Source organism: Mytilus trossulus, chromosome 1 (assembly GCF_036588685.1).
Source record: "Mytilus trossulus isolate FHL-02 chromosome 1, PNRI_Mtr1.1.1.hap1, whole genome shotgun sequence".
Taxonomy (NCBI): Eukaryota; Metazoa; Mollusca; class Bivalvia; order Mytilida; family Mytilidae; genus Mytilus; species Mytilus trossulus.
In genome coordinates, this window is record NC_086373.1 from 17,579,654 (window position 1) to 17,592,080 (window position 12,427).

Here is a 12,427-nt window from a genome sequence, read left to right on the forward strand (position 1 = left end):
ATACTGCTGTTGCCTTTATTTAACAAACTTTACTTAAATTGTCCGTTTATAAATTTATAAATTATTAAGAAAACTAAGGTTTTCAACTCCCTCAGGCAAAGGTGGCTTTAGATGAATGTTGCTATTTATTGTAGGTATTTTTTACATATACTAGTAGCTCTTTAACGGTTTTTGATACTTATAAATCTTCGGATTTCAAATGTTCGGTTTTGAGCGATCCAGAAAAGTGCTTCAGACGCAAGAAATTATTAAACGTCTTGTTTTCAATTTTTTGTTGATGCTTATATTTTTCATTTGGTTTATGTTTCATTGACGCAATTTATTTCCAAGAACTATCTTTTTTAAAAACCATTGCCATTTCATATACCATTATGCAATTTTCCGAAATGTTTTTTACATGTTTAATACCAAATATTATGCAATTTATCTCTCAGATAAATAGAAGCATGGATGACAACGAAACGAAAGTACAATGCAAGTTTGCAAAATATAACGTCACATTGATCAATCGATTAAAAAACATGCACATTAGAGTTGCAGAAACGTGACCTTCCACACCTCTTTTCATTATAGAAAATGAAGGATGGTTAACTTAAAGTACAGTGTTAACGTTAACATGCTTCATTTGGTGTAATTCTAAATTTAATTCTGTTACGATCCATTTATTTAGAAAGTTCTTGTCGAATAATAGCATTAAGAATAAAATATAAACAATTTAACATTAGGAATTTGACCCACCCACTCTTTACTATATTATACTAATTTTAAAAAAAAGACACTTGTGGGAGATTTTGTTGACTCAGATATATTGCCGACTGTATTTTCTTAACTAAAAACATATTTGTCAATGAATTTAATGGTTAAAATCTTGCAATAAAGTTAACGTATTATTAGAAATGAAGCTTGTAATTAAATCCTACGAAACGGACGTAATTGAATGTAAAAGTATGAATAACACTTTTTTGTAATTTTTTTTCATGATGAACATGTGAAATTACATAAGATAATAAATAAATTCATCATACATACAAGGATATATACAAGGATTAAAATTCTATAGTTATGCTAGACTCGCGTTTTGTCTACAAAAGACTCATCACTGACGCTCGAATCAAAAATGTTGAAAAGGCAAAATAAAGTACGACATATTAGACACAACTGTTAAAATTAAGTTACAATTGTAAGATTGATCAAGTCATAATGGAATAGAATAAATCATTGTTATGAATAACACTTGAAACTAGTCTTGATTTGAAATAAAACTAAACATACTATTGGAATTGTTTATATCTTTTGCAATCTATCTTTTTATATAAAAAAGAGACGCGAGGCATATGTTAATTACTGTGGATTCATTAATATTCGTTGGATACCAATTTTTGTAGTTTTCGTTGGTACGGGTGAACCACGAATTCAAAAGTTGAACGAATTACAAATTCTCTATAGGCTTTATATACAGAGATTGGCAAAACCACGAAATCTAATATCCACGAAAATGCTGGTTTTCCTCAATCCACAAAAATTGATGCCCACGAAAATAAATGAAGCCATAGTAGTCAACAGCCCAATGGCAAAAAATATCATTCGGAAAGTCCCTAATCAAATGGCAAAATCAAATGGCAAAGCACATCAAACGAATGAACAACAATTTTGATATTCCTGACTTAGTACAGGCATTTTCAAATATAGAAAAGGGTGGATTAAGTATACTTGTATAGCACTAAAAATCACACTTGTATGACAGTCGCATCACATTCAGTCAAATCAAATAGGTTCTGTTTTCTTTTCAACTAAAACACTATACCAGTATATACACATTATTATACATAGCCGTGGATAAAAGATATGTGCAATAATCATTATATATCTAGAAAATGACATTTAAGTGTACCAGCTTAACAACAAACATAATACTGGTAATTCATAGCGTTTGTTTATAACTTGCCTCTTACCAAAAATTGGAATAGAGATTCCACGACTGCGTTTGGTGTGTTCAGATACTTCCCTAGTCGAGACAGTTAAATTTCAATATTCAAAACGCGAGGCTTACCTGTTTTAATTAATTTCGACTAATCTGTTGCCGAGAACATAGATGTTTTCACTGGCGAGGATTTTTTACAACTTTCTAAGTGATCATGAAAATGGTTCTTTTTTCAGTTGGGACTACCTAGATGTAAGAGATGGTGAGGACAATGCTACCTACTCTGTGGGCAGGTTTTGTGGGTATGATGATATATACTTCATATCAGAGTCACCTGCTGTGTACATTTATTTCGTTACAGACCAACTTCAAAATTATCAGGGGTTTACACTTCAGTATCATGAGACAGGTCAGTATTGATATACTATGATCATCACAGTGATAATTCCTTGCTCATACATTAAATAGTTTACATCTTTAATTATTGAAATATAAGTAACCATTACTGTATTTAAACATAATAGTTACGACGAGACTGCCTAACTACACTAGGGGCTTCTATTTCATATATTTATACTTAAAACGTCCAAATATCCCTTAGTGTATTGACAATAAATGTATCTCCTTTTGTAATATAGTATCAAACAAATTACGATCTTATCTTTTTAACACAAGTATTCTTCGTTTCAAACTAAGAGAGAAATTGAATGAATGCCAAATATGTTTCATAAAAGGGGGGCAAAATTTACCAGAGGGACAGTCAAACTCATAGATCTAAAACAAACTGACAACGCCATGGCTGAAAAATAAACAGACAAACAGACAAATAATAGTACACAACATAGAAAACTCAAGACTAAGCAACACGAACCCCACAAAAAACTGGTGGTGATCTCAGGTGTTCCGGAAGGGTATTCAGATCCTGCTCCACATGTGGCACTTTCGTGTTGCTCGTTTGATTACAAACCCGGTTAATAGTCTAATTCGGTAGGTAACATTCATGAAAAGGGATGGGGATTGTAGTCACGACGTAAGGAACATATCGGATATCATCTCTAAAACGATCATTCAATAACTGACAACCAACTCGTGAAGGCACCCGTAAAATTTAAAAAGGGATGATTTGGATGAAGGATTGTCTCATTAGCACTCATACCACATCTTCTTATATCAAATTGTCATCTTTTCTTTCGAATGTCTGTGTATTGCATAATTCTTTAAAACAAACCGTCACTTTTATCCTCACTTATGTGAAAATGCTTGATTTATTAAGACAAGACTCAGTTATAAGGCTATAATCATACTTAACACACGCTTTTGATACAAGTACTATTAATTTCAGTTGTTAGTATTTCAGCTAGCCGGTCAAATTAATCGACACAAGTAAAACAAACCATTAATAATGTAGATAATTTTATATATCTTACATACTTGTTATATTTGAAAAGACAAGAGACAATGATTAATCCAAACATCCATACCGCAGTTTGGTTTTCAAAGGAATTACAGGATTTTTTCCAAAATACAAAAATGTGTAGAAGTAGTATTGTCAATGAGCTTACTATTCAGCATAGAACAACACACATTGATGTTAATATATGCAGGTCGTCGAACGGCCTTCAATAATTAACCATACAATATGGTAACCTATAAAAGGTCACTGAATATAATTCACCAGGGTCCACAAACGGCCTGACTTAAATGAATAAGCGAAAACAATTAAGACATACGATACCCTTTTGTTTTCTAAAAATTGATAAGGCAAACGAGATAAGAAAATGATTGACATTTGTTGATGGAAGAAAGCATATTATCTAAGGCTATCTACTCAGATTGTTACAACGGTTAATGCTAAGCGAAACAAGATCCTATAAGGCCATGTTCACATTGAACTAAACTCGGTGTTGTGTTAGTGTAACTCACACATAAACTATCATAATTACGTTCCCATTGATAAAACTCAATCTTTACATGTAGTTTAAATCATGTTTTGTCTACATGCAGTCGAAAGTCGATTGTGTAGGTTCAGTGTACACACAACTAGACATTCCGAACTGTAATTTGTCCATTTATATGTAAAAAAGAAACGATTTTTATATAAGGTTGATACTAATAACACTTATTAATTAAGTTCTTTACAGAAATATTTTTCTAAACTTGATATATTTATTTGTTATAAAAACTCTTTACGTAGCCTTATTAACTCATCCATCATTATTGCCGAACACATAATTCCTTAGAAAAAGTCTTCCCGAATCGACTGGACGTACACACTGACAGAAATATTTGCCACTGGTCTTTACTCAAGCAACGATTCACTCATAAATGCATTACTGAAAAAGGGTGAAGTTAATTGTTTGTTTGTGTAGAATCTCAGATCCGTTAAAATACAATTAGGCAGCAACCATTTGATTTTCGGGGGGTGGGATGGTGGGGGGGGGGCGGGAGAGGGGGCTATGGGTTTTTTTGGAAAAAAAAGTTCGTTTCCAGTTTTTGTTAAAAAATAATTTGTTTTTGTCCCTGAGAAAAAAAAATTATGTTTCACCCTCAGCTGCCACTATATGTAATGGTAATGCTAAAATTGAAAGAAATTTTTTTTTTTCGACTTGTCGCCAAAGGCGAAAAAAACGTTTGTCCAGAAAAAAAATCCATTCTTTGACTATAAGCACGCTGATGCAGCCTATATTTTAAATGCGTAGTCGAGACATCTTTAAACTACTGCAAATCATCCAAAATGACTTTTTTAAAGGAGCAACCACATTACTTAAAAAAAAGGAGGGGGGTCTGAGTCCGATTTTTTTCTCGCGCGAAAATTAATATTCAATTTTTTTTTATGGTACCAATTCAATATTTAACACTTAAATGAGGAAACTTTGGATTCAGACTATTTTTTCATTCTAATCATCTGTATAACCCGATTTTTTTTCAATCAAATTGTGGAAAAATCCATCCCCCCTTTTTTTTAAGTAAAAATGGTCCTTCCCTTACTGCTAGAAAAGTTGTTCGAAAATTTGAGTTCGGTTCTACGTAATGAACATTGAAATGACATATAGTTTACAAGTGTGAACACATCTTATGTACAGGTAACTAAAAAGGTGTATAGATGTGGACAAATCTTATGTGAAACTAGTGTAGATCACATTAAAGCAAATGTAAACATGTTTACTGTACACGGTGTTTGGTGTGAACACGGCCTTAAATAGCCAGAAAGATATAGAAACAAAAAAGAAGAATTTTAATAAAAATAACTAATAAAACAAATTAAAGGACAATTATACAAAAAACACTAAAAAAATTACAGGGAACATCTATGCCTCAAATATGTAATGTCATGACTTATTTTTATAGAATACAAGGCTTCAAAGCTATGGAGAGAAGATGACTTGTTATGACAGTATTATGGTTATGATGTGAATGATATTATTATTAATTGAAATGTTTTTTCTCTGTATCGTTTAAGGAGAGACAGATTCTTCACAGTGTAATACTATCATCAGCAGTGAGAGTTATATTACATCTCCAGGATATCCTGATAATTATCCAAGATCAACAACATGTTTGTATAGAATAGTCGTAAGTAAACATTTCAATTGCAACTGCCTTCCCACGTGACAGATGTTTAATAACATGTTTGGTCTATGATTAACAACCGGATGTAGAAGTTCAATAAACGCATAACGGATCATTGTTTACTTTAAAAAAAACTGCTTGCATTATACAAATAGGGGAATCTTATGAATTAACTGCTATTGAATCTATAAAACAGTGAACGCAACTATTGAAATGACTTGACAAACGTACCACATGGCTGTTTTCAATTTATTTCTTGCATTTATAGTCTTGACTTAATCAAAACACATGTTCCTCTGTAATGAGGAATGGAATTAAATTTTACAATGTGTCGTTTTTTGCACAAAATTTTTAAGGTGCCATATCATTTGTAAAAAACGATCAAATCAAAAGGACGATTATCATATTTACATGTGTAAAATACTTTGTATCTTAAAATAAGGTTTATTTAATGCCATTGGTCATATCTAAATTTCAATGACTATACCTCCAAATTAAGTTAATATGGCCGTGTATGCATTTTCATACTAGTTTAGAAAAGTTTTACCCAAAACGCATATATGTCATAAAGAATTTAGAAATATGAAAAATTATGTTTTATGATCTAATGAAGAGTGTTATTTGGTAGATATTTTTAATTTTTTGGTTTTCGAATTTTTAGAAGAGAAATGTATCTAGCAACAACAAAAAATTAAATTAAACGAAAACCGGTTGTATGTTTCAAACATATCTTGAACAAATAAAAAAAAAAAGATTCATATACATGTATATGTGTAGATTCAGTAATCTTATCCAAACATATCTTGAACAAACGTTTAGACAAATGTTTCCATAAAATATTGTAACTAATAGTTTTTACAAGCTATTAATTACATTATACGATATTTGATAAACACAAAACTACGATAAAATCAGAAACAAGTTTAATTTGAAATGTTTATTTTGTTAAATAGCAGTACAACATTCATGTAAATATTTATCACCAAATTTACATTGCAGAAGGTTACATGTACTAATATTAAACAATAACAAAGTAACTAATTCATCCATTAAGAATGCTCGTGTAGAAAAATCGAAACTGTAAAATCAAAGTAATTTGTCAGAAAAGATATTTAATTAGTTAAAACGTTTTGTACTGTTATATGAAAATCTCGAAGGAGAAAGTTAATAGTGATTTAAAGTCAAGATTCATATGAAGAAATATTAAACAACTATGCAACATATTAGATTTGCAAATATGGTATCTAAAAACCTTTGAGGAATTGAAAACCAATTATTATTCACAAAACAATTGACGGTATTTGACCTCACCGGTTAAAATAAATGTTTGAAAGAACTTTTAAACCGATATGCAAAAACATTTTTGAAAAGTATTGTTCATTTCTTGAGCAGATCCAAAACATATATAGTTTGTAGTTCTTTGATATCATTAATATGCTTAGTTACTTCCGGTTTAAAAAAAGAATCTATCATGAACAAGTTGAAGTTATAGCAAAGGTCAAGGTAATTTAATTGTAGATATTTCTCCACTACCGGTATATAAAACGTCCCTTCCGGTGTAATATAAATATTAATTTATATTTATTCCAAGAATAAATGGTTTGTAAGTTTTTATATAAAATGTTAGATATCATTGGTAACTCAAGTTTTCCAGAAGGTCACTAAAAGAGGGACGAAAGATACCAGAGGGAAAGTCAAACTCATAAATCGAAAATAAACTGACAACGCCATGGCTAAAATATGGGTATCATAAGATAAAATTGAAAATAGAAATGGGGAATGTGTCAAAGAGACAACAACCCGACCATAGAAAAGCAACAGCAGAAGGTCACCAACAGGTCTTCAATGTAGCGAGAAATCCCCGCACCCGGAGGAGTCCTTCAGCTGGCCCCTAAACAGATGTATACTCTTTCAGTGATAATGAACGCCGTACTAATTTCTAAATTGTACACAAGAAACTAAAATTGAAATAATACAAGACGAACAAAGGCCAGAGACTCCTGACATGGGACAGGCGCAAAAATGCGGCGGAGTTAAACATGTTTATGAGATCTCAACCCTCCAGCTATACCTCTAGCCAATGTAGAAAGTAAACGCATAACAATACGATACCTGTTTTTACATTTCAATGATGTTACTTGAAATAAGTGTAAGGAGAACAGACGAACAATATTGGCTAAGGTTGATAATTTTGTTCGGTTCAATAAAAAAAAAGACCACCTGGCACTATCTTGATTCAAATTGAAGTAGCTGTCATGCATTCTCTGTTTAAGGGGAAATAACTCCTGTAATTTGCCATTTGATCGTATCAAACCAATGTACAATAACTACTTATTAACAATCAAACATTTTGCGCCAGTGCTTGTAAGTCAATCTTTTACCGATTGCAAGGAGATTCGAACATAAGCAAAGGTTATAAATGAGTTTCTACTAGATCTTCAACACTATTTCGAAGTTAGTGTCAAAAGATTTCCAACAAACAACCCTAGTTTCGGTTAACGAGTTATCAGAACATAGTGCATAGAAAATATTCGAGGGTAGGTTAAAATGGTAAAATGTTACCTGCATTTTTATTTGAGACTTTCTGTTTTGAATTTTCCTCGGAGCTCGGTGTTTTTTTGTAACATCATTTTACTACGAAAAAAGTTCAGTTAACAGACAAAGTTTATAATGTGCAATGGATATTCTTAATCATTTCAAACAAAACACAAATCAGACCTTTACAAATTTCATTCGGCCGAAGAGCTTTTCTGGGTTTTTCCTTATCAAAAACGCTTACGTAAAACATGTGAAAGCACAGTATGTAAAAAAAGTAAGAATTAAAGAGCTATTTGTGTTTGAATTCTTGCAAAACAAATATATTACTCTCGAACGAAACGTAAAAAAGGATCAACCCAAAACAATGTTTAACAGGTCTTCATTCAGAAATTAAGAAAAAGATGAATAAAACAACTTCTTCAACTGATCAGTAAAAATTAGAAACATAATCATACATTGTAACACCGGTACCGTTCTCATTCTGGTTTTTTTTTCCACAATTTTTCAAAGCAGAATTTAATTGATGTAAGCGGGAGTGTTAATTTCAATATGACAATAAAACACAGATAATGTGACCTTTTAAACTAATCAACATTTTTTTAAGTTTTCTTTGTTACATAAAAGCCTTGCTAAATAATTGCTTCGTGTTATTTACACCCACACATCAATTAATGGCGGACAATTTCTACAAATCCTGAAACCAGGCATTAGTAGCGAAACATATCATGTGGTTTCAACTTTGTAATTTAATGTTTCCAGTTAAGACACATAAGTTACATAAATGATAATAATTGATAAACAGAAATATATGTTAATTAATTATTTTTTTTCATATCTGAATTCAGAACAATAATAAGAGATGTAACGAAAATAAGTCGATGATACAAAAAATCAACAACTGTAAAAAAAAAAAAAAAAAAAAAAAAAAAAAAAAAAAAAAAAAGGCAAAATGCGCATCTGGTGTTTATGTTTTGTAACGGGGATATTTTCCTAATGAACGGCCATTTGAAATAAGCGTATTTTATACCATCGGGATTGGTAAATTAATTGTATATACCGCTTTACAAAGGAACTAATGTTTCAGAATATGTAAGACGATACAACGGTAGCAATCTTAAATCACCAGAAAAAGAAGATAACGCAATGGTCAATAAAGAAAGGAGAGTTTAGACAACAATTGACAACATTTTGAATAAACAGTCCTCTATTGGCATTAACAAATAGCAAAAGACAGCTGTTTGGAAAAAAATAATAAGTTAATAGACAAAGGGAGGCAACATACGTATACCGCTGTTCGAAACTCTTACAGTGACTTGCCTGTAGGTGTTACTGTAAAAGTTTACCTATAGCTCAACCAGTTTTTAAAATTGACAACACAATAGGGACATTTAAATTGACCAGTTGGTATTGTTAGATTTAAATCTACCTTGATGCTACCTGTAAAGATTTTTATTCACCTAACCCAAAGTTTCAGCATGCTTTTTTCCAGAACTTTTTCTTACCTAGGATTATTCTATTAAAAATTGATAGGGAAGAAAATAGTTTTTGGTTCTTATTGTTTTAAATCCCTGATATATATGATTTATCAAATTATTACCTAAAATTCTAAATCAGTAAAAGATTAAATTAAATATGTATTACAATGTTTGAAAATTTAAACTTTATTTACACACTAAATGCTTCTTTTAAATTCGAACCCTTATACATAGTTTTGTCCAGCTGCCAGTGAAACAAGAAATAGCTGCTCAGGTGTTTACAGTTTAAATTTTCAGAGAGATATGTTGTTCATTTCTTCACATGACCCTTCAAGATTCTCATTTTGGATTATTATTTGCAATGTTTGAAATCTTTTGGTGTCATTGTGCATATATACAATATTGGATTTATTTCATTTGAATTCACTTCTTAGATTTTTTATGGCAATTTTGCTTCTTAAAATGTGATGTGTTTTTTTTCAAGATGTTATTGTCATGAAGGACATCAAGGAGGAAAAAATTCATTCAAACTGTTCTGTGGGGCTTACATATGATGTTGTACATGTAAAATTCAAAAATAATTTTGGAGTATACCTTGCTGTGTTTTTTCTTTGAAATCTATTATAATATCAGTGGGACTTTTGTGTATAAAATGCTCTGTTCAATCAAGGAAATTCAAATTTTCATAGATGGGATTTAGTTATGTTAAAGATTAAACAAATTCAAAACTGGAATTCAAGTAAGAGATATAGTGCGAGTTCATCTAACATGTTTCTGTGGCTTTAAACGTGATTTTAAAAACATTCATTATTAGTTTTGGGATCTATTACAAACTTAAGATGATTTATCATTTAAATGGGGTCTTGGAAATGAAATAAAATGTTGAACTAATGCAGTGGATATAGTCTAATCTAGTGATAAAGTGAAAAATGAAAGTAAAATATAATATTCCTAACGTGAGGAAATGTTTTAAGTGATTCATGTGAAACTGGAAATAGTAATTATAAAATTCTGGATCAAATATTGTTTGATTTGGAAATTTATCATAGGAAAAGAAATAAAATGTTTACTGTGGATATAGTAAAATCAAGTGATATATAGTAAAAATATAAATACAATACATGTATTACAAAATATTTGTAAAGTGAGGACATCTATTTGGAATATAGTAATGGAATTGATAACAAAATAACAAGATTCTGCACCTGTTAAATTAGGTTGTATATCATGGGAAGTTAATCAGAATTTATACTATGGATTTAGAAAAAAATCTAGTGAAGTAGTGAAAAATGAATGAAATTGGGAATTATTTAAAATATTTGGAATTCTGGATGAGATGTCAAATATTAGTGTTAAGAAATAAATAAAATTGTTTCTTCAAATATGATTTTGATGTTTTAGAAAGTGAGTGAAATATTACGACTGGATTATTTAGGGTATAAACAGGGCTAGTAGTGGCTATACAAACATTAAGATGAAATGTAGTGCATTTAAGTCTATGCAATTTTAAACAAACTGCAAGAAAATATCATATACGATATAGTCATTCTTGTTTGGCTTGATCACTCATAAGATTTTGAATGACAGTAAAATAAAAATCTCTCAATAGAATAATCCTAGGTAACAAAAAGTTCAGGAAAAAAGCATGCTGAAACTTTTGGTTTGGTGAATAATTTTTTTTTACAGGTAGCATCAAGGTAGATTTAAATCTAACAATACCAACTGGTCAATTTAAATGTCCCTATTGTGTTGACAATTTTAAAAACAGGTTGAGCTATAGGTAAACTTTTACAGTAACACCTATAGGCAAGTCACTGTAAATCGATAGAAAAAAATCCGGGTTACAAACTAAAACTAAAGGACGCATGGAAATGATAAAAAATAAATACATCACTCTTTCCATCCCGTTTTTTTTCACGCGTTCTACGATTCTGCCTTGATATTGTAGTAATATCATGAGGATTGAAAAAATCTGCAAAATACTCAAACATTAATTCGTTTGCGATCAACAATTACTGAATGATATACAAAGGCAACAGTAATATACCGCTCTTCGAAAAACTTGTTAATCGATGGAGAAAAAACAAATCAGGATTACAAACTAAAACTGAGGGGAACGAATCAAATATAAGAGATACACACAGAAAAAAACTGATATATTGTTTGTCTAATAACATTATCAATTGTTAAAAAAAAAGACGCGCAAAGAGGACATAAATAAGATTTGATTGCTAGTTAACCATAACAGATGTGAAGACTGAAAACGTAAAATATGTACAGGTCACAACACGTTCCGTAAATATAGTATAAATGAGGCAACAGTAATTTATGGATGTTAAATTTATCATAAATCGACAAATAAAACTAAGAGCATCGCATGAAATCAAAACGAAACAAGACCAGGGGCCGCTGAGCATGCGTCACCTGCCATGCTCAATCAGAGTGTCAAGACCGATAAACAAATATCAGTTTATTAAAAGTCAGCAGTTTAAACTACGTAAACTTGTTTTACATAAAAAAAAAAATACAAGATGTTGGCATATGGTATTGTCAGCAAACTTCCTCAATGAGACATTAACCAATAAAAGCACACAAATCAAGATTCAAACTCAATAGTAGAAAAATAAACTCAAAATGCTACGGCAAATAAAACGAAATGACAGTCTTCAATACAAAACACAGACAACTAAAAAATAATGTTGAACAAAAAACGAAAACCCACACGAAACCAATCAAACACTGGGAGTGATAGCAGGTGCTATACGTTTCAAAAAAATAAAGGCGTAATATAAATAAAGGCAACAGAAGTATATGTGTTTAAAAGACATAAATCGATTGAGAAAATAAAGTCTGGTTTACAAACAAACACCTAGGGAACACATAAATATACGAGAAAAACAAAGGAACAACAAGAATACCGAAG

The 12,427-nt window shown here is 30.8% G+C and overlaps 1 protein-coding gene across 2 annotated transcripts in view; it reads left to right on the forward strand.

Annotated features, from left to right (window-relative positions):
- The window catches only part of LOC134717366 (mannan-binding lectin serine protease 2-like), a 111,658-nt gene that overhangs the window by 39,651 nt on the left and 59,580 nt on the right, over positions 1 to 12,427 (forward strand). For both annotated transcript variants that reach the window (XM_063579978.1, XM_063579979.1), the window contains exons 3-4: positions 2,158 to 2,330; positions 5,382 to 5,494. In XM_063579978.1, the coding sequence (XP_063436048.1) occupies positions 2,158 to 2,330; positions 5,382 to 5,494 (286 nt within the window). The remainder of the gene's footprint in view (positions 1 to 2,157; positions 2,331 to 5,381; positions 5,495 to 12,427) is intronic.